At 42.6% G+C, this 22,218-nt stretch overlaps 1 protein-coding gene across 6 annotated transcripts in view; it reads left to right on the top strand.

Moving 5' to 3' along the window:
• Window positions 1-15,605, top strand: part of BRF1 (BRF1, RNA polymerase III transcription initiation factor 90 kDa subunit) — a 176,013-nt gene extending 160,408 nt beyond the window's left edge. For all 6 annotated transcript variants that reach the window (XM_010584136.1, XM_010584132.1, XM_010584137.1 and 3 more), the window contains 3 exons: window positions 6,336-6,387; window positions 9,439-9,607; window positions 11,825-15,605. In XM_010584136.1, the coding sequence (XP_010582438.1) occupies window positions 6,336-6,387; window positions 9,439-9,607; window positions 11,825-11,862 (259 nt within the window). In that variant the 3' untranslated portion in view covers window positions 11,863-15,605. The remainder of the gene's footprint in view (window positions 1-6,335; window positions 6,388-9,438; window positions 9,608-11,824) is intronic.
• Window positions 15,606-22,218: the final 6,613 nt, after the last annotated feature.

The following is a 22,218-nucleotide window of genomic DNA, read 5'->3' as shown; positions in this document are numbered from 1 at the left end:
TTGAAAGCCCGTGCTACAAGATAGTTAGACCTATTTGGATTGTCACCACATGAGTTGTCTCACGCCCATGTTTTAAAAATGACACTGTCATTAGACTTGCTTAACTGAGACCATCATGATTACTCATTTACCTTCATTAGAATGCTTCATAGCTTCCTTATTTTAAGTAGCTTTTCCCAGCAAGGTGCAGATTTGCCTTGCTGCCATCATTTCATGTGGAAAAATTTCCATGGTGAAAAGAATAACATATTTTCAACTAATATCTTCCTGACCTGTGGAGAGATGAGCTCATCAGTATCTTTATTGACAAACCCAGGAAGAAGGTGTGTCAACCAGAAATATTAGATCAGTCAGCCTTTCTTGTCCTGGAGCAATTGTAATTTCCCATGGTCTGCAGCAATTTCCTTTAGAAGCAGATATGTGCAGAGATTGTTTTGGATCTGCTGCAGTAGCATAATTTCATTTGGTCCCAATAAGGTGGCCTTAGATTTCATTCTTTTCATTTTTGTTGAAAATCTTTTGGTTTAGTCAGTGGAAAGAACAGCAAGTTGCTATTTTACAGCTTCTAACTGAGGAATGAGCGCTGCAGCTATGCAGAAAAATATTGTCCGCTCTGAGCTGGGTTATTGAAGACAGATATCGTGGCCTCTGCCTCTCTCAGAAAAGCCTGAAATAGGTGTTTAGTTCACTATCCATTAGCAAAGTTCCCGCTTTTCAAAAGCACATCGATGACTGACATAGGTGCTTAGTTCTGGCTGATAAATGTATCCTTTAGTGAATGACAGAGGTTCTTATTTTTTGCCAGTTTACTCCTGCGAGCTTTGGTCCCTAGATACTTAAGCCTGGGCATTTGCTAGAAGAGGCCAATCTCATTAGCACTGAAGATGTTCTCAGCGCTGCGTTGTCTGATGCTGTGCTGATGAAAGCGAAGCTCCTCTGATCCAGCATGAAAGAGGGCTGAGTGGGAATCAGAAGTGGGAACAATTTCTCATTTCACTCTAGTTTTTGTTGTCACTTCAGCTTTGCTTTTTTTTTTTCTGCTTGAAATGGCTCTTTCTGTAGCGTTGCTTGCTCGGAAACAGGAGGAAAACAGGAGCTGGCTGTGTTGGTGTAGCTGGTGGAGTTCACGCTCGATGCATCCAAGCCTTGCTGCCCATGTGTCTGACGGTGTCTAGGAGGGTTCAGACCTGCCGCCTGCTCCGTCAGTCACATTTGCACAGCTGGCAGCGCTGGGGGTAGCCAATTCCAAGGGACCTCGCTAGGCGTGAGCTGAGCTCATCGCCATGCGGACGCGCCTTTCGCTTGGTGTCTTGTGGTCGTTGGTTGGGGTCCCTGCAGCCCTGTCACTGGGGACGGTGATTCAGGGAAACTCCTTGGGGCTTTCACACTGGTGGTGAGCTGGGCTGGGCGAAGGGCTGGTCAGCCTGGCCTTCAGAAAGCCAAAAATACTTGCCTGCCTCACATTGAGGCACGTGAGTTTCAAGGTATGAGCATCAGAGATGCTTCGTCTTTCTGCAGCATGTCTGTGGTTGTATCTGGGCTGCTTCTGGTGTGCCACAGTGCACCCTTACACCCCAGCCCCTGTCCTCACGGCGTCATGCGGCCGTTCATTGGTGTCACAACCAGCCGTGGCCTTGGCCATGTGCCTCAGTTTCCCTTCTAGGGGAGGGAACGGCTCTTGTGAGCACGCGGCTCTCGGCCAGAAGCAGATGTAGAAGACGGTGGGATCTGCAGCTGGATGTGCAAACCCTAAAGTGCTCCGGGGTCACGGTCATGACTGCAGTCTCTGTTTCGCCCTGTGGAAAAGAGCAGTGGTCTGAGTCCGGGAGGATCACGCCTTTGTCCTGACCTGATGGCAGAACGGGGGGTTGGTATCTCCTGACGCTGTTGTGTTTTCAACAAGAGCATTAAATCCTTGCAGAGAGGTAATTCCCAGCTTTCCGGTAAGGATAACATTGACGGTACTTAATTAAAGGGCACTCTTAGCTGGGGTAAACATTTATATTAATTTCCTTCTCACACAGATGTCTGGTAAACTGAGCTCCTGAGGCAAAACCATCTGGCCTCAGGTGGGAGGAGGATCTCAGCCAGCGTGGAGAACCTGACCGGTCTCTCGCCAAATCGTTTCTCAATAGCTTTTTCTGTCACTGAAGTGGCATACGTATGAAGGACCTGTGGTATGGATATATAGCTTTTATGGGCATTTGTCTTAGCTGACCTGCATAATTACACTGCAGGCTTGTGGCTGTGGGCTCTGTTGTATCTCTGCTTTCCATCGCGTATTCTGGGATCATCCGCATATAAAATTAGTATGGGTGGTAAGCAGCAATAAGATGTTCCCTACTTGGATGGATTAAATTAAAATTCAGTAAGAAACAGAGCTTTGGGTGAGTTTCCAAATTACTTGCAGGATTGCACTGAGGAGATTGTTATGGTATCGTAAACCTTTTTAGTGGGCGAACAGCCTGATGCAAGTGAGGTGGTTTTATTACTTCGCAGTGCTCTTTTCTATTTTATGTACTGTGCTGTGTAATCTTTTGTTATTAAATAATAAGCAAAATAAAAACAGTTGTTTGTCACAGCCAGCTTGTTTTTCAGAGAATTTGCTCACTTTGAAAGTTCAGTCTGTGTGATCTCCAGCACTGTCAGGAGCTATTATATTGAATCTTCTTTTAAATTGTTAAGCTGGAGGACAAGCCTAGATGTTATCATGCACTTCTCAACTGAGAGCGGAGCAGATTCAGCAGGGAGCAGCCTCTGATGCCATGTACCATGCCATTAGTTTTTGTTGCAAACATGTCAAGATTATCTGCTTCCAGTGTTACGTGTGTTGGCTGACATGAGCGTTTGTAGATCTGCATAATTTTTGAAGTAGTTTGAAATGTGGATATAACACTCGGGGCTGTGTGAAATCTTTTTTTCCCCCTTTTTACAGACCACATTGCTGTTCAGAAAGTTGCTTGTTTTGTTACTCCCTCCCACAAGGTACCGTATTAATTTGCAAAGTTCATAAAGAAAGTGCCCCAAACTAGAAGTCATCATAGTGAACAACTACTGAAACATTTGGGAAGACCAGTTGCAACATTACATTTTCAACAGAGACTGTTGGTGCTTTAGCATATATGGATCATATCTTAATATAGGATATTATTGATATTTATGGAACTTGGCAACCCTGAATTCAAACTGGACTGTGATGGACAGGATTTTTCCCATATAGTGAATATGTGCATGTGTGTGCCTTCGCAGCCTTTTACAGATGAGGTTGAGTCATGCACATTGAAAGTTGGGTAAGAAAGATACTTGTTACTTGTTTTTTCAAGGTGCTTTTTTGATCATTAATACTCAGGCCTATCCCAGCCTCAAAAGCAGTCATACTTTTTCATGAAGACACTTTTTTCTCCCCTCTGTGGTGCAGCCAGACAGCAGAAGGAGCCCGGTATCTGTAGCCATGGCAGCCAGTAATTTATTGCTCCATATGGCTGGTGTGGCAGCAGCTGCTCTGGTTTAAGGAGGTCAGGGCATCTGGGCATTTAAGAAACAAACCAAAACCCCACTATAAAACCTTCCTAAATGGTTTTGTACAGTAATAGTAAGGTTCTCCATAGCCATAAGGAGAGCCAAGGGAGAGAAATTAACTTCTCCTTTTAGATATTTATAACTTTTATAACTTTTATATAATTTTAATCAAGGACATTATTTCAGGGGGGAAATAAGTCTTTGTCTCTCTTTGCGATGGTTTTACCTTTTTTTTTCAGTTTTCATTGCTAGTGTTTGTAGGTAGCACATAGTACCGAAGTGCAGCGAGCTGGGCTCTTCAGCCCACAGGGTGAGTGACCCCTTCAGATCTGCACTGCAGCAGGTAACCAACAGCCAGAGCGGGAGCAGAATCCAACCCGCTGCTTTTGGATACATTAGATGTTATGCTGAGAGAGAAACTGTATTGCTCAAATTGAATGGCAGCGCTATATTTCTAGTAATGAAGTGAAGATGTATACTTTGTGAGCAATTATCATGGAGCAGAAATAAAGCTTTAATTTCAGCTTGTGTATGAGAATCACTCGCTGCTGAAAAATGGTGTAGAAGGGCTCTTGGATTTAGCACTAAAGTTTGCAAATAGGCTTTTCATAAGCATGAATTTTTATTTTCTTTAGGGGACCATTTTAATTAAAATGAAACTGGAATGTTTACTCTTTGCTTCCTATAGCTGTGATTGTTTTCTTCACTGTGTGAGCACATGTATAATTTTCTCTAAAAGAAATGTCAGCAGTTTCTGATTACCTTGTGAGTCTTACTCAACAGCTTGATTTTAATTGGGGGCAGGAAAGATTTCAGGGTGCTCCGGGGAGGTCTGATGTCTTTTGGTAGCAGTAGGAAATAGGTGCTATCTTTGGTACAATGTTAATTGCAATAATCACTACTACAGGTTTAAAATAAAAGTCCTTCATTTCTTACCCCTGTTGGGTTTTTTTCAGTCAAGTCAATGAAATACAACCTGTTTGGTAATTAGCATTCTTCGGCTACATAACCTTTTGACATTGCTGCATTCATGTTTTTGTAAGCACCTAAACAGGGTGTTTTGGAAAACAGTGATTGACAGTAGGTAGGTAAGTCTCAAATTTTAGGAAATAAGAAATTTTTCACAACGAGGGTGGTGAAACACTGGCACAGGTTGCCCAGAGAGATGGTAGATACCCCATCCCTGAAAACATTCAAGGTCAGGCTGGTTGGGGCTTTGGGCAACCTGATCTAGTTGAAGATGTCCCTGCTCATTGCAGGGGAGGTTGGACTAGATGACCTTTAAAGGTCCCTTCCAACCCAAACCATTCCATGTTTCTATGATTCTGTGAAAACTCTACAATTCAGGTTAGATAAAGGAAAGAGAAGGCCAGGCACATAGAGAGGAGTGTGTCCATGCCTTCAAATACATTCTCTCTAAGCCCAGAAGGCCACCAGGATTTGTAAGTAATAGATAGTTTATGTGGGTCAAGAGTATCTCTTTCTTGAAATTTTTGAAAAGTTATGACATATGACAAGAAGTATCTGCAGCAGAATAATGTGTTCTGGATCCTTCAGTGGTACTGCTCCTAAAGCATTCCCATGGCTTCTTTTTGTTTAGATCTTCTGTAAGGAGGCACCTTGGACTACTTCAGTTGCTGATATGCCTTTTGGTTCTTGCAAAGCATTTCAGAGATGACCAGTTTCTGAACCTTTTTGGAGCTCAGCCAATATCTTGTGTTTTAATATTGTCTTCTCCATCAGAGATAATGATCTGAATCTCTGCTGCTCATTCTCTGGGGTTTTGTTTCCTCCTGCTGATTATTTGAAATAAATAAATAAGTAGGAAAACAACCTGTATCTGTGTGTTAACAGGGAGGAATGGCTAATAGAAAAATGAGAGGAAAGATACTGCTTATCATAAAAGACTATATCTCTGGAGACATAAATTGGTATTCATTAAGTTGTTTGCCTAGACTTAGTTAAAAGACGTACTTGAGAAGCTGTCTGAGCAGTGTTTCAGTAGAAAACAAGTCATCCTCTTCCTGACTAGATACATCTAGATGAGGAGGAGAGACCAGAAAGCAACACTAAATGATGGATTGAGAACAGCCTTCATGGCAGTAAGTAGACAACAGGCTGTGAAATGTTTTTCAGAAAGAACAATATTTAACACTTAGCTGTAAAGTAATACTGATCCATCTTTTTTCCCCAAATATGCAGGTCTTTTTCTTATCTGATGCAGAATTTTTAAAAATGTTTATGTTCAGTTTCTGTCATTTCTCATTCAAGGTATGCAGGGTCCCCTTGGTTTTGATGATGATTTCTGTAGCTGGAGGTTAGAATTTCACCTGTGATGATTATGATATCCTGTGTGTCTAATATTACTGGTATCCTGTATATATCATCAAATACAGGGAAGCAGTTGCAGATTGGTGCTTAGTAATTCAGTGTGGCTCGGTTTTGTCATGTCTGCATTCTTCCAAAAAATCAGTTGTGTTTTGACTTCTGTAATACGTGACAAACTCCTCTATTTCACAGACCTTTGGGATGGGCTGGGGCTGCCGTTTGAGATGAGGTTTTGCTACTGTGCTTGTTGACTGGCATCTTTTTTTTATTATCCTGAACTGGGGCAGACGCTTACAAGGGAATGTGTGTATTAATTATTGTGGAGTCGGTGGCTCTCCACTCTTTATCTTGTATCTTTAAAAAAGTAATTACACAACATAACACTAGCAAAGTGCTTTTACTGTTTGGGGAGTGAATACTCTGTGTCAAACTCTTGTGTGTGGTGTAACTTTTCTGATGTTCACCATTTCTTCTTTCCTTCTTTGCAGATTAAGACCCTTGATTTCAACACAGCTTGCTAAAAAGGCTGCCACTGAAGAGGTATGTAAAGTCCAGCACTTCTCCTAGGGCAACAGTTTGAGTTTGGAAATTCCCACAAGCCTTTCTCAGCCCAGCTCTGGTTATGTGGTAGATAGTGGGCAAAACAAATGAGAGTCTTGTCTCTCTGATCAGACCGGGAGCTGGTTACTGCAAACACTACAAAGCTAAAGTTGCCTGTTTTCCAACCAAGATTTGCCCTTACTTATCCATCAGTAACATTAGCACAGCCTCATAACGCCTGGTTAGACAGCAGAAAGAGAAAACTCCCTGCAAGCATCCGAAAAGGTACATATCACACAAGGGGGTAGGAGAAGTAGGAGAGGGCAGAACTCGTGCCTGTTTCCCAGCACTCGGACCATCCCCGTGAAAAAGGGGGATGATGCAAAATGCTGCTTCTGTGCAGCCAGCACTGACCCAAGGGAAGGGCTGGGCTTCTGCAGGAGACCAGCGAGGAAACACAAAGTGACAGCTTACCCTATATAGCATGGATTACTCTTTGGTTCGTTTGTTTGTTTAGTTTGAAAATATAATAGTGCCATAGAAAAGTTAGTGCTAGTAACTGGCCAACACCAGAAACCCTCCTTGGGTGGCTTTGTGCACCTGCATTTTCTGCCGAAGGGGTTGTGATTATTATCAAGTCACAGAGAGAATTGCTTTATTTCGCTATTATTTTCACACTGTACAGAGTAGACATATGCATTTTGTGTATGGTAAAATAACTGTCTACTGCATATCTAAAAAGTCTGTTCTAATACACCAACAGTATTTGTCCTCCTTCTTTTTCCCATGAACGTGTGACACTGACACTCTTTAGAAAGTGAACCAGTTACCTTGGGTAGTTTAACATGCTTTGACAGTTGCCCATCCGTACATAAAGTCAAGTCCGGAATGTCTGGAAGTGAATTCAGGAAGTTCTGTTTAAAGGTGTTGTTTGACTGCCTTATTTTTAAAATGACTAAAACCCATTGATTTTCAGAAACGGTTTGATATCCTGCCTGGGGAAGTACATTTTCACTTCTTTTGCTATGCTCATTAGAAAACTCTGCACATTTTTAGAAGTATAGCAGTCTGGAAGTGGACATGATAATTAGAAGAAGGTCACATTTTAATTAGCATGGTGCAATTTTAAAAAATAATGACTCAATTGTAGCTCCTTTATATTCACCCACTTTTTCAGAGCAGATGGATACTTTTAAGCATATAAATTGATATATATTATGATGCTGATTTGTCTCAAACTGTTGTGTCTTTTTCTGCTTATACTGAAAACCTAGATGGACTCAGTTTGATCACTCTAGAGGCAAAAGCAGTGGTAGGAAATATAAAATAAACTGGAGGGAAGTTCCTCTAAATAATGTGATTAATTTGAGCATTAAAAAATCATGAAAACCTGTCTTTGAGTGATCCGAATATCTAAATACTTGATTTTCTATTAAAATTAATGGGTGTCTTGCCCTATTAATGAGCTATTGGAGCAAACCCTTAGATGACTTTGAAAAACTCAGGCAGATTCTTTGGGTTGACTGTCATGGTATATGACAAGTTCAGGAACAGCTTTGATGTTTGAATAATTAGACTATCAACTTTCTGGTACAGGGATTTTCTCTTATGGTGCATCTCTAAAGTGCCTGGAGTTACAGGGATTCTGGGAGTTACTGCATCCCAAGTAAATACATTTATAAATAAATAAATAAAAATAAATTAATAACGCTGAATCAGAACTTACTGCCAATAGAATTGGAGAAGATGCAGCAGTACGTGGTTGTATACTGTAATTTAAAACCTAGAGCACTGTAGGACTTGTGGTAGGGACCAGAGGAGTTGGGTTTTCCTGGTCTCCTTTGGACCACTCATTGTTAGGAGCACCTCACTGCTGTCCTTCCCAAAGAAGCGGTCCCAGTCTTTTCTGTCTTTCCCAAAAGGGGAGATGACGCTCAGTGCTGATAACTGCTGACTAGTGACAGGCACTGTTAAGTATTGCCTTCTCAAAATTGCTTAGATGGCAAAGCGGCATTAATGGTTGATCTTTAATGTTCTTCAGGTTGCCACTAATGGGATGTCTTTCTGGGCCATAGGCTGTAGTGTACAAACCCCAAACAGTCCAAGTACAGAACAGAGGTGAAAAGTGCCCTGTTACAAAGCTGGTGGAGATAAAGCTCCTGGGATGATTCTTCCGTGGATGAGAGAGGGAGGTAGAGCCCTGGACTGAGCACACCATGGAAGTGGGAGCTCCAGAGAGACCGGAGCCTGGGCTGTGCTGGGGCAGACCACGTTGCTGGTTCCTGCCCCTTTCCCAGATCTGTCATTAATGAACTGGAGACAATATTACCTTCTCCAAATTCGTCTCTGTCTCCTTGTGCTGTTGCCCTTTCTCTCCCTCCCTGCTGTGTCCTGCCTAACCTTGGAGCAACTGGGAGTGGGTCCTGTCAGTGATCAATTCCCAAGTTAGTGTTTGGAGAGCATTATTCTGATAAATGTCATAAGTAATGTTACAGGTGCTGGCGTGTATTATCAGCCTAGTGCTCTGCCATCACATTAAGTGCTGTCTAAAGAGTGCTATTTGTTCCACAGCTCATTTGTCCCTCTAAATAAATCCAACCAGAGCTGTCAAAACTAATAAATGTTGGGTTTTTTCTGATTTGAAGGATACATTTTTGCTGTCATTAAAGTGTCAATAACATTGTTATTGTGTCATAGGCCTGATGTGAGTCCAGCGCAATGAGGAAAAGGTTGTTAAGTTTTCCTGCAGAGCTCTGCTGAGGAGCCTTCACTCCCAAATTTCTCCTTACCTTGTGCTTGCAAGAGGATCCTTGTTCTGCTGTTACTGTCTCTGGATATTTCACTTACCTGGCTATGAATTATGTGAAAACTGTGGATATTAGTGCCTGACTTTCATTCGGGCAACATTTTACTGAGCAACTTTCATGTGCCCTGGAGGAGCTAAGCCTCTAGCCCCAGATGTGAGCTTCCGTGTGTGGAATCTGCCAACGTTGTGTACAAATACCGAACGAAAGGAAGGGCTGCTCTACTTTCCCCTCTTCTTTTTTGCAGGTCACCTTTCCAGATGCACAAGCAGAAGCCCCTGACTTAGAAAAACCAGCAGCTGTGCTAGTGGAGAGTGGCCCAGTAGCTTATAACCCTGACGAAGAGGTAGAAGAGGAAGAAATAGAAGAAGATGATGATCACTGCATGAGCGCCTTGCAGTTAATGGGAGGAAACGGTAAGCTGGGATGCTGTCGAAATTGCCATCTGCTGGTGCTGTGGGGTTCGTTGTTGCAGGGCTGAGGACAGACAGGGTTGCCTTGCTTGTCCCTGTCCTCCGGCGGCTCATCCCATGCAGAGCTCCTGCCGCCTTCCCGGCAGTGCCCATTCCTGTGGGAAAGCCGGGAGTCCGAAACCTTGTCTGAAACCTGGTCTTCTTAGGGACTCCTCCTGAGAAAACTCTGCATCTCGAGCTTTAGGCTAAGAGGGCTTCTCAAGAACAAGCTGATGTTACGCCTTCTTCAGAATTAGGTTTCTTAATGTGGATCTGAGGGATTAGTGGGTCAGTGACCCTCCATCAGCAATGCTCGGGGCTCGTTGCCTCCCGAGCCGAGCTGCCCTGCTCCTGCCTGCCTCCTCAGTGATGTCCAGGTTGTCCGTGAGCCCTCGAGACGTGGCTGTCCGGCTCAAAACAAAACGAATCGTCACACTCCATTTCTGGGGAAAGTGTTAGGAGGAAAGAGATCTTCACCAAGTACAGAAATTGCCTTGATAGCGTGCGACGTGCTGTATGGTACACAGATGTGTACTAATTTCTGTGGGTTACCCAGCAAAGCCACTCATTTAATTAGGTTTCTTTGCTGGCAGGAAAAGGCAGTATCCTCTCCGCTGTGGTTTTTCCTAACTGGACACATCCACATTTATCCTTTATTAAAAACTTCCCCTTAGAAGTTAAGCTTTGAAAATATACAAAAATATTTCTAAAATGAGAGCTGCTAATTATGGGCTGTGAAAAAGCAAGATGGGAATAAGTTTCCTACTGAAATGATATTTACTGCAAAAATCTTTCCAGTACTATTAATTTAGCTTTCATGGACAGTATGTATACATTTCACAAAAGTGTCTGTTGCTTTTAAATTATTTCTCCACTGGAAAATAATTGCTGAACAGTAGGAAAAACAGTTTGTTGCCTGCATTTATTATTAGAATAATGTTCCCAAGAAAAAGCACCCATGTGGGGGAGGGTGGGTCTATGTTTATTAATAAACCCCCCACAAAAATAGAATAAAGGTCACTGAGCTTTTTTTCTTTGTAAATGTTACTATTTTTAAACCATTCTGAGAACATTCCACTACTCCCTGTCTGGTCTGGACGACAGCTGAAAAATCAGAGTTTAAAAAAAAAATAAAAAGGAAAGGAGTATTCCCAGAATTCAAACGCAGGTGTGCAGAGCCGCTCAGCAGAACAAATAACTCCTTTCTAACTGCTTTCTTCATGGATTTTAGACCTGTCTGTCTGGAACGACTGCAGGAATTACAGATGGTGAACTTCACCCATTCTACACAAATTATTATAGATTACACTTAATTCTGCTTCTGAGCATTTGCTTGACTCTTTGGATGAAATGTTGCACTGTATTGGATTTGGAATATAAAGGTCAACTTTACTGAATGCTCATATGTAATAGTTATCCATAGGTTCAACTAAGCAACAGAAAATACCTGTTTCACTACATTCAGAAGCACAAAGAAGAGAAATTGGTGTGTTAGAAACCCACAGATTCACCTTCTGACACACACATCACACAGTCTTTGCACTTGGCATTGTTTAAGAAAACAAGACGGGATAAAAAAATCTGGGCAAAATTTTAAGTTGTTCCTCTAGGATTAAGTAGATACAGGAGATCCGAGTCAGATGCGTTGGTCAGGATTTGTTGCACGACTCCTTTGATGTTGATAGGAACTGTGAGCTATCTCTGAACTCTTGCAGTTTCAGCCTATAAATCCATGAATAATATAAAAAAGCCAGCCTTTTTCTTGGTGGCTACGTCTAGTGAGAACCGTGCCTACTTGTAAATATATGCTGCTGCTTATCAGCCACCGTGTTCCAAATTACTTGTGACAATCAGGGTTGATCACCTTAACCTCTAAATTAAACCAAGTCTTTCACATATCCAGGTGCCAAGTATTCCTGAATGAGGGTCCAGTGACAAGTGAGAAGAGATATTTACACATGCTTGCTTACAAATAATTTTATTTCACTGAGGAAAGTACATGCAAGAACTTTTTATTTAGCCCTAAGAAAATACATGATTTTTAAAATGCTTGCTTAAGGCAAAACTTACCATCTAGTTACACAGCAGGAAAACAACCTGAAAGTAGTGATACTTTTGTTGTATCTTCCATCTACCTGGAATATATGCATTTTTGTATGCCTTTGTCTTTGTGTGTTTCAGATTATGGCTGTGATATGGATGATGACGATGGCTATTAGTTCCATTTACTTCCAAAGGACATAGACTGTGTCATGTTCCCAGCAAATCTTCAGTCTCCAAACTGTATGAATAGTGAAAGAAGCTATCTATGGTCAGCAAATGTAATTGAACAATCCTTACTTTTGTAAAGCGAATTTTAGGTTGGTATTGACTCTGGTCAGTTTACATTGACCCATAACCCAGCAATAAAGTTTGGGTTTGTACTTGAATTTTTTTTTTATTTTGGTGGATCATAGTTTGAGGATGAAATTAATGGGAGTAATGTTTCCAGAGAACAAAAGAGAAGAGACAAAATAGACTGTGTATAAAGCATGTGTGGCTGAAAGCAACACATCTCTTATTTATGTGAGCTGCTTTTAGGCATGCTGTTGAAAGGGAGCAGATAGAAGGACGGATAGGAGAACAGGTAAAAACGAGAAGTGTGCCTGTTGATTATTTGAGTACAGAAGCATTAGTTGTCTCATAATGCTACAACCGAAAGAAAGAAAACATTTCCAACCTGTATTGTAAACATGACCCTGTTACTGTACACAAGCTTCCTTACCCAAGCCTATCAAAAATTAATGACAAGTTATATATTTGCAGGGCAGAAACGGTTTCTCTGAAATGAAGTAAATACTTCTTTATATTAATAAATTCATAGATTTCTTAAAAGATAGGACAATAGAAGGCAACGTTGGCAGCGAAGGATCATCTTCCACTGCAAGTCCGATGCGGTCTACGTGGAAAGAGGGAGAAGACCTGGATGAGGCAAGAAGGGTAGAGAGAAAGCCGGCGACAATGCTGTGCTCACATGCCTTTGCTGGGCGTCCCTAGGGACAGCCAGGTCTTGTTGCAGCTGGAATTGCTGCAGGAGAGTCACTCTGGCCATCTCTGTGGAGCTGCTCTTGTCTGACTGAGTTAGAGTGAAGGTCTGCTCCCAAGAGCTGCCTGTCTCTAAAAGCAGTTGAAGGAAAGAGAAAGCTGAGCTTTTTAATAAATAAGCTAGCATCTGCTTTGGCTGAATTTAATTTAATGTAATTTATTTAACTTTCTGTGGGTAAATAAAAGGTCACCGTGCAGCAGTCTGACTTTCATGGCTCAAATCCCACGCTTGAACAGTCGCTGCTACGTGAATAATGCTGGAGCTCCGGCCCTGTGCGCCCCAAAACGTCAACAGGCAGCTCCTTCTCTTCCAGATACATCAGCTCTCGCAATGCTGTGAGAGCAGGGGTCAGGGATGGAGCCCCTATTGCCAGATCCCACCCCGTTGCCTCTGACCTGCCTTTCCCTGGCACTGCTGGGTCCGAGGCTCTCGGCTCGGTGGGAAATGCACTGCGCTCTGGATCACGCTCTTGACGACCGCAGCTGCAGGACCCAAGATGTTTTTCATTCCTCTCCCTTGTCTGGTGACAATCATGAAAACTGTAGCGCTGCAGGCTCGTCTTGCACCAGGGAAAGATGGATGTTGATCTTACCAACGTGATTTCTGTTAAGCTGTCTCTCCTGGTCCGCTCGTCCTTCCTACCCTTTTTTGAGCAGTGCTCATCACTAAAGCGCCGTCCATCCTCCCGCTGCGGAGGGTGGATCGTGGCAGGAAAAGAAGCTGCCTTAGGAAGCTCGCTAGCTACTGCCAGCCAGAGCGACGGTGATGCTCATAGCTGTGGTCATCACCAAAGAGGGGAAGGGCCATATGGCCTTCCATACTTCTTCTGTCCCTCTCAGCAGCATGCCTAAGAGGGATCATATAAGTAGAGCAAGAGCGAGTGCTTGTTTTAGGAGCAGACTTAATATTATTTGGCTGGTAAATGTAGTTTGTTGGGTAGGTTGTATCTGCTAGATATTTTTGAGCCCTGTATAGGAGTATTTCTGCAATGACTTCTTAAAAGCAGAATTTGGTAGCAAATAAGACGCAGTGAGGCTAATGGGAAGAAGAGCTCTTCTGAACCAGAATCCAGTTACTTAGTTTGCAGCACTTCAGTGGAAAGAAGAGGTTCCATGTAACTCTTAGGGGAAAAGCTGGCATTTTCACCAAAAAACTATAGATTTTTTTCTGATACTTTATAAATACTGCACAGAAAATGATACTGAGGAGATAAACCTTACTACCTCTCTTTTATCTACACCGTAAATTAAAAATCATGCTAGAAGGGGACAATTTTTTAAAAAGTATTTTGTTTTATCAAAGTTCATGCTCTGCAAGTCTTTGAGACAGTTGAGTTTGAGCATTTGGGCTTGAATTAATCTGCCAATAGGATTATTACAAATACCCATACTCTCAGTATATTCTCAAAGCTTGGGTTTTATTCCAAGGTACACATTATTCTCTATGCAGGAAATAAACATGCATAAATAAACACGTGTATGACTCATGTAGGTCGAGTGCTTTTCTCAAATGCAAGTTGTTGGCTCTTAAAGAAACCACCAAGATGAATTCTTTATTGCTAAGGGTCTTTCCTCCAGTCTTCTGTGTAGATTTTCATTGGTTTGTTCCCCCAAAGGATACTAAACCTGCTGCCAATGTAGGGATGTTATGTGCGGGAGCTGAGAGTCTGCCCAAATAACTGCTGCTAGTAAATTTGAACTGCAGTAGCACATTGCATTTCTGAGAACATTGTTTCCTGCACTGGAAGTAGAGGATTGCAGTTTTTGAATGCTCTCGTATGATTTGATTAGGAAAGGCTATTGCATAGTCTGCTAGAAGGGCACTTGGAGAGCAGAAAAAAAAAAGACCTACAATTCTATAGGATCTCAGTGAAGTTAATGGCATGGTTCCTGTACAGGAGTCCTAAAGGAAAGGCCATGGTATTGGATAGGCAGACTTCACTCTGAGCACTGTAAGACTTCTTACGCTATAGTGGTTATGTACATTTTTAATTTATTGGTGACTTATCGGGATTTTTATAATGTTCATTCCTTCTTGATTTAACTAAGCTCAGGAAATGTAAACAGATTAGAACATGCTAGTTTCTGTTTTTATAGCTAGTCATTAAAATGTAAAAAGATTAACACTGCATTAACTCTGTTTACTACTGTTGATGTATCTGGACAATTTTGTTGTATGTAAGCGAGCCTAAATTCACTTGGAGTAATTTGGAGCCTGCTTTTCTCAGGATTCTGATTATAATGAAGAGAGCTTGAAAGGCTTCAACATTTGTTGTTCTTAGATCTTCTTATTTGAACCCACACAAGCTGTATATCATCGGGTTTGTTGCATAAAGCATGTCTCTTGCTGCAAGTCGCTTTGCTTGACAGGCAAAACCCTCCAGCTGTTGCATCCAGCTTGTCTGCCATGCAGCCTTTTAACACTCTTGTATTGTGGGAGTAAAAAATGAAATAATGAAAATAATGGGATTCTTCACTGTGGTGAGTGCATTTTCAGTGTCTTAATCATCTATGACATTTCTTTAAGATTACTGTGTTCAGTACAGCAACTTTTAAATGGTGCCAGACAGCCTTGTCTTGAGGGTTAAACGTGTCCATTGAAAAAGTTCTTGCCATCCCGATGGCTTCTTTGTATTCTTTGGATTGCATTGAAACTCCAGTCGCAGATGTGTACAGTTATTGTAGTTTGCCTAATAAATGTTCTGTTTCTTATTTTTGTGTTAAATCCTTGCATTTGGTTCAGTTAGTGCCAAGGAAATTAAACCTGTTTGATGTAAGCATATGTATCATCCTTACACAACCATGATATGAGCCATGTTAAGCTTTTTTACTGTAATATATTTGCTGTAAATAAAAAGTAAAACCCTTGCATAACCCATCTTTTATGATGCTGTCTTGCTAATTTCTGATTCTTCTGTCTTCATTCTTACAAATGTTCATTTTTGATCGGTTGATAGTGGTCAAAATTTGAAATTCAGAGCTTTATTTCATCTGTAAAAGGGAAGACATGTCTAATCAGGCAAGAGTTTTTTACAAGATATTGTTCCACTGATAAATGTAGATACTTTCTGTAAACTGGATAACATTAACGAGGTTTTTCCTCTAAGCTATATAATTAACTGACTGTGGGAACAATATATAGTGTGTGTACTTAGTGGAACTGTTCCAGTGCTTGTTTCTGAAAGTTGTATCTTGATAAATAAGGTGTGTGCTGAGTTAAAAATCATGTTATTTTATCAACATCTGGTGGCCACAGTTTGGAGGCCAAAATTCACATCTACTCCGGGTGCACGTGGGTATTTGCTCCTTGTATTTTTTTCTGGAAGTGAAGCTACTACTAGATCCTCAGGAGTGCCTACTGCAAAGTTTTAGCGTTTAATAGGACAATTAACAGTAGTTTTGATAAGGCAGTAAGTATGTGTCATTCCAGCATTTCACTGGGTTCCCATACCCTCATGTAGGTGCACTTCTGCTTTCATCAACATTAGGATGCTTGTATCTTAGTTTCTTTTCAGCTGTTCCAACCCTGTCCACTGGCAGTTGGGAACTTCTCTAGTGATGTCCATCACTGATGCTTTCTCACTCATAACATCTAAGCTGTTAAAAAGTACTGGGCACCTTGGCCTCGTGTTTTCTGCTTTTCCCAAGCTATAGAGTTATTGGCTTTGACCTGTAATTTTTCTCTTCCCTATCACACCAGGCTTTCATAACCAGAACCATTCTGTCCACCCAGCTTGTGTTCATCAAATACGCCTCCTTTAAGGGTCTGAGAAGTGAAGTAATGTTAATAAAGCTGAAATCTTGTAAAGCTTTGTATTAATTTAATTTGTCACCAGTAGATCATAGCGCGCTCATTATTAGGTTCATGTTTTGTAACACAGAAGAGGCCATTGTAATTTTCTACTCCTGTCACATGTGTAAGAAGAGTTACAGCATATTATTCGGTATTTCTTATGTCCACCCCGATACCTGGCAGCGGTCTTGGTGAGTGGTGGTTGTTTAGTGAAAGGGGTTAAGCACATGAGAAATGAGGCTGGGTGAAAATTCATAACTTGCAGCATAACAAATTTACTTGATGAGTTCTCTCGTAATTGTTTTTTTCTTATGGGACTGTTGTGCATTTTCATGGAAATGAGGGAGGTGCATACATTTCATAAAAATGAAATTCCCATCTTGCCATGTGACTCTAGGAGCACAGAATTTTATGACTTTTAGTGTGAATCTTACATTTGTTGTTGTATGGGCTGGCAGTAAGTGGCATTGTACTGGACACCGGGATGGCAGTCATTGTATTATCTGTTTCTCTTGCAAAATTGCAACAAGAATGCTTTCTTACTGCTCTTTAGTGTTCTTAGTAAAGTTTCTCCATTCTTCAAAAGCAGAAAAATACAGCAAATTAAAGGAGTTTGAACAAAGAAATGAAAAGAAACAGCACCAACACTGTTCTTACCAGGTAGTTTTTATTCAGTGCTCTTCTGTGGGAAAGGTAAAAGGTATTTATACACAGAGACTAAGAGGGGCAAAGTTGCATCTTGGCAGCAGCAGAGGTGAGGCAGCGTTGTCCATTTTCCACACAAACATTCCACACTTCTCCTGTTTCATGGTATATCCTGCACCATCTTCATCATTTGTAGACCGGGCAGTCCGCTGGAGGATGTTGGAAGAGGTAGGGCACCTAGCCAGGTAAGGAAGAGGAGATGGTGAGGTTTCTTTGTTTCACTGAGTAAGAACAAAGGAGATTAATTATTTAGAGTGCCTTTAAGGGGTGTAGTTTGATGTTAAGGAGAAAAACAAGCTGCATTAAGAAAACCAGAAAGATTAGGGAATATGTGTTTGCAGTGATGTGCATTGGACTGTTCAACAGGCAGTGAGCATAAGGAATGGACTAAGGATAATATTCACATCTCTGGAAACCCAACTGGTCTCACAACTGCATTAAAAATCGAAGCCTTTGGCCATGCCACTGTTTCTGACATGCCTCTGCTTTTGTCAGGCTGAGGTGTGATTTGTAACTGTGCCCTGAGATGTCAGCTGCCCCTGCGCTGGTGGATGGACAGCAGTGTTCCCCACCCGTGGGCTGGTGGATGCATTTCTGGCTTGGTGCAGATGTTTCCTGCCCATAGCTGCTTCTTCCCAGAGAAGAATCTGTGACGGTTTTGGGGAGAAAAAAAAAAAAAAAAGCCACACACTCATTTTTCAACTCTGCCTTTTTATAGCCATGACAAAAAATAGGCCAAACCACCGACCGCACAGCCCAAGCTGGCCTTGCGTACCACCTTGCTGCGGAGCAGTAGCACATGTTGGAGGACAGCACTCGTGGCTAGTCCGGCCATCTGTCCTCAAGCGGCTTGGCAGGTAGCGTAGCTGGCAAGAGTTTGTTTTCTGGCTCCTATCTGCCTTTTCGATGAGGGTCTCCTAAGTCTGCCATTCTTGCAGAGGTGCTAATCCCGGTCCTCGTTAAATACCCTTGGGCACGTAAGGATTTCAGAGCAAACGTTTTTGAGTAAAAGTCCTGTGCGAAGAGTGTGATCTGTGCCCTAAGCAGATGTCTGTTGGCAGTGAGGGATCGCAAGTTCCTAAAAATGCAACCAACTAATAGGAAGGTGACGTGAAAATATCCATGATAGTTATTCACAGTTGCTGTAAATTGATACAGTTCCTGTGACTTTGCATCAGGCAGTAAGAGCTTTGCTCGTTCACATCAGTTGAGGATCTGTGCCATTAGCAACAGTCTGTAGAGGTGGTAGCGGTAGTGAAGGAAGGGAGGAAAGTGCTCTGGGGTGAAAACAGTTTGCGATATTGTGGTATGTTGCCCAAAGCCACTTCTTACTCCGTTTGTCAAGCACAACTTACTGCCTTGCCTAATTAACCAGCAAAATGGAGTTACCTCTTCTGCTGATTTTAAAATAAATGAGAAAAGAGAACTTTAGCAGTGATACAGCTGTAGCGCGCAGCACGTAGTGCATCCCTGTTCCGCTCTGCATGGGGATGGCTGTCAACAGTTTTTCTAGGTGGTCATAGACTACTCTAACATGGATCTATTGTAATTGAATAATGGTTCTTGAGAGCAAGATTGTGTCTGGGAAATAGGCTAAATCCTTGTATCTGCTTTGATTCCTGACCGTACTCTGGGAGCTCACCAAAGGAGAGTCCACACACATACCAGCACAATTCGAGTAAGATTCGTGGGCTGACACAAGGTAAAATATAGCTAAAGCAGATGTTTTCAAAACTCCAGACACTGTTTTCAAGCAAACTCTTACACAAGGCTGCTGGGAAATTGTTTAGTACTGCTGCATGCTGCATTGAATCACTAGGACCTACCGTAAGCTCTGAGGTCTCCAACAGCAAATCAGTGCAACGTGAATCATCACGTCTCCTTTCTGGACCATCAAGCGCCTTGAGGAAGAAACTGAGTGGATTTTGCTGCCTGTGGTAAGATGAAGGATCTTTCATCTTGTTCATCTTCCCTGTATGTTTTATGTTGGTTCAGAGGAGCTGGCTGCACTGCATTAATAAAATGCCATCTAAACCACTTTTGGCCAGTGTTCCTGGCACACATGCAAGCGTAGACTTTCTCATCTCCCCGGCCACCTGGTAAGCAAAAGGACTCTTATCAACAAGGGTAGTGCCAATCCTTGTAAAGCTGCCCAGCATAGACCCCAAGTATTGCCACTGCTTGTGGGTGTAATACTGGTGTGAAAAGGGCTACATCTCAGATGAGAGATGATAGTAATCAATGAGGAGATTATATTTGTCCCACTCTGCTGCACACAGGAGTGGGGAGAAGCAGTTGTACTAATACCACTGTGCAGAGAGGTAGTTTCGGGGTCCCAAGGGCTGTGTTCAGCCCACGGATTGGTCCCATCCGTTAATCCACCTTGACTACTACAGCACATATGATGCTCAGAAGGACATACGCAATTGAGGCCATCTGTGACACCTCAAGTGGAGATCAGAAGTAGGCAGGATGAAGAAACAGCTATTACAGGACTTAGCTGAGGTTTGGAAGGAAGGCTCTGGCTCTTCCAGTGTCATTTCAAGCCTGCTTTCCCAGCCAAGCTTAGCTATCATTAAATTCTTGGGTAGATCTCAGGTTGATTGGGGCATAGGGTGGCTTGCCATCCAAGAAAGTGCTTTTGGATGGGGCGGGGGGGGGGGGGGGGGGGGGGGGGGGGAGTGTGTGGGTGCGTGTGTGGGTGTGTTTAAGTTACTCCCTCTGTTGCCATAAATTGCAAAGACCTTGCTGGGGATTGCAGCTTTCATTCTAGGCAGAGTGCTCAGCAGGAGTAAGCAGTCACTACTGAAGAGCAGAGATGTTAAATGAGGCAAAAAGGGTGAAAAAACAGCACAGATGGATAATTGTGGCAAAACTCGGAGCGTGAAAACATCAGTTGCTCCAGGTGTCACAGCCAGGGATGCCCCACATCGGAGGTGGAAGAGCAAGCAGCGAACATATGTGGAGGAGACCTGGCCTGGTATGCTGTGACCTGAAATTCCTACTCATTTCATCTCCGAGACAGGCTCTGTGTTTCCTAATACTGCAAAGGCGGATAGTGAAACCATCTCAGATGGCTTCCCATGACATCCCTTATTCTTCACTGTTAACTGCTCACATGGGCATGACGCCTAACTTGCTCTCCTCCTGCTGGTGATAGTAGCCCACTCACCGCCAGATCCTGCCCAGCTCCGCGACTCAGCAGGCAAAGGGACTGGGACATCACAGCAACAGCTCCTTTCCCTGGGAAGAGAGCAGTGCTGTCACTCAGGGTTTGACCCGTGCCTTTGCTCTGAGTCTGGCTGCTTTGCTGTCTCTGATGATCTCACCTAGATAATTTCTTGTTTCTTGTTTCTTGCTCTATTTCTTGTGGGTAGCTTAAGGAAATGAACGTGGGAGCTGAGGGCATCTAGAACCACCAAGGGCTTTTGGCAAATTGGTATGGGGCTGCTAAGTCCTCTTTACGCCTAGACCCTTAGCACCTGTGTTGTCTGCCCTTCTCTGTAACATACCAATCACTGGTATTTTTGGAAGAGAAGGATGTTGTGAAATAGTTCCTAGAAGTGCTGCTCTCGGTCGCTCTGTGTAGGCACCGTTGCAAATACTGTGAGATCAGTGCAGAAAGCAGCAACGTCCCAGCCACAGCAGCATCCAGGAATCCCAAAAAAGAAGAAAAGAGTCCTTGTGTCTGAGGGTGCAACATGTGAGAAAGGCCTGAGCTGGGAGCATGGCACAGATAGATAGTCTGGTTTAACTGAAAGGCGGGATTGACAGCTACTTCCCAACCAACACCGGAGGAGAGCTTTAGGGAGAGGAGTGGGCTTTGCTTCTGGATGGCAGCTCATCAAAACCTTGGGCTGCATCCTCGGCTGGTGCAGCCATTGGTGCTCGGCGAGACTCTGTCCAGTGCCAGAGAGTCACCCCTATAGCCGGGTGGAAGTCCTACCTCACGGTCACCCCATCTACCAGCAAAAAATGGAATATGTCTCTAGGGGAAGCAAAAATTACACACTGGAATCCCTGCAATCTGTAATACATATTTGAGGTGTAAAAAGCTAACAAAATGGAATGGAGTCAGACACGAAAGTGAAATCTGCTTTTTTTAACTTGAAAACAGTGTGATATCAGCAATGCTGCAGTGTCTGGGAGCAGTCTGAATAAAAATGTGGATGCATTTAGGAATTATGGTATTTGTACAAAAAATGTTCAAAGGGCTGAAGTCTTCAGTCTCTTTAATTAGTCATGGGAGTGAACATCATTGGCTTTCTGTGAAAGAACAGCAGATTGTTGCCGTTCTGTCTTTTCTAAATACATGTCCTGTTTTCCTCTTAGTATATTTCATTATAAAATACAATATTAAAGCTTTAAAAAGTCTTTATTAGCTAGCAGATGGTTTTGCAAGTCATTTTAATGAGATGAAGAAAACTTTAATGGCAGACATTTAAAGTTGTGCTTACACAGAGTATTGCCTTTGGAAAAATCTCGGGAATGTTTTCTCCTTGTTTTTGGCGGAGCTTGGCACCAGATTATGTACTAGGAAATAGAAGGGGATGATTTATGCCGACTGGTTCCCTCCCGAGAGTGGTTTTACATCAGTGTAACATCGTTGAGTTCCACAGTCACGCTGTGATATACAGAGGTGCAAAGGGAGAGGGAAATGTCATTAACTTGATGCAGTTCAGGAGAAATATTACATTTCTCGTATACTTGCCTCATTCCATTGCTGCGGTCAAGAAATTTTCTGGGCAGTTTATAGACATCCCCCTTGCAGGCAGGGCAGCAGTGTGCCAACTCCTTCTGGAATTCTCTTTCTGGATATCAGCATCAGCAGCATGTGGGGATATGAAAAAGGAGATGGGAGAGCCTTGAGACCCTGTTCATGTGGAACAGCCTTGTGAATCTTGGCTTTCTTCTTCCACCCTTGCTAAATTTCCTGAGGTATAAGATGCTTGTGCTGAAAACAAGTAGGAACATGGTTGCAAAAAAAAAACCT

This window comes from Haliaeetus leucocephalus, unplaced genomic scaffold, assembly GCF_000737465.1.
Source record: "Haliaeetus leucocephalus isolate CR32 unplaced genomic scaffold, Haliaeetus_leucocephalus-4.0 Scaffold944, whole genome shotgun sequence".
Classification (NCBI taxonomy): Eukaryota; Metazoa; Chordata; class Aves; order Accipitriformes; family Accipitridae; genus Haliaeetus; species Haliaeetus leucocephalus.
Note: the sequence above shows the minus strand (reverse complement) of the source record. Positions and strands in the feature narration are given on the sequence as shown.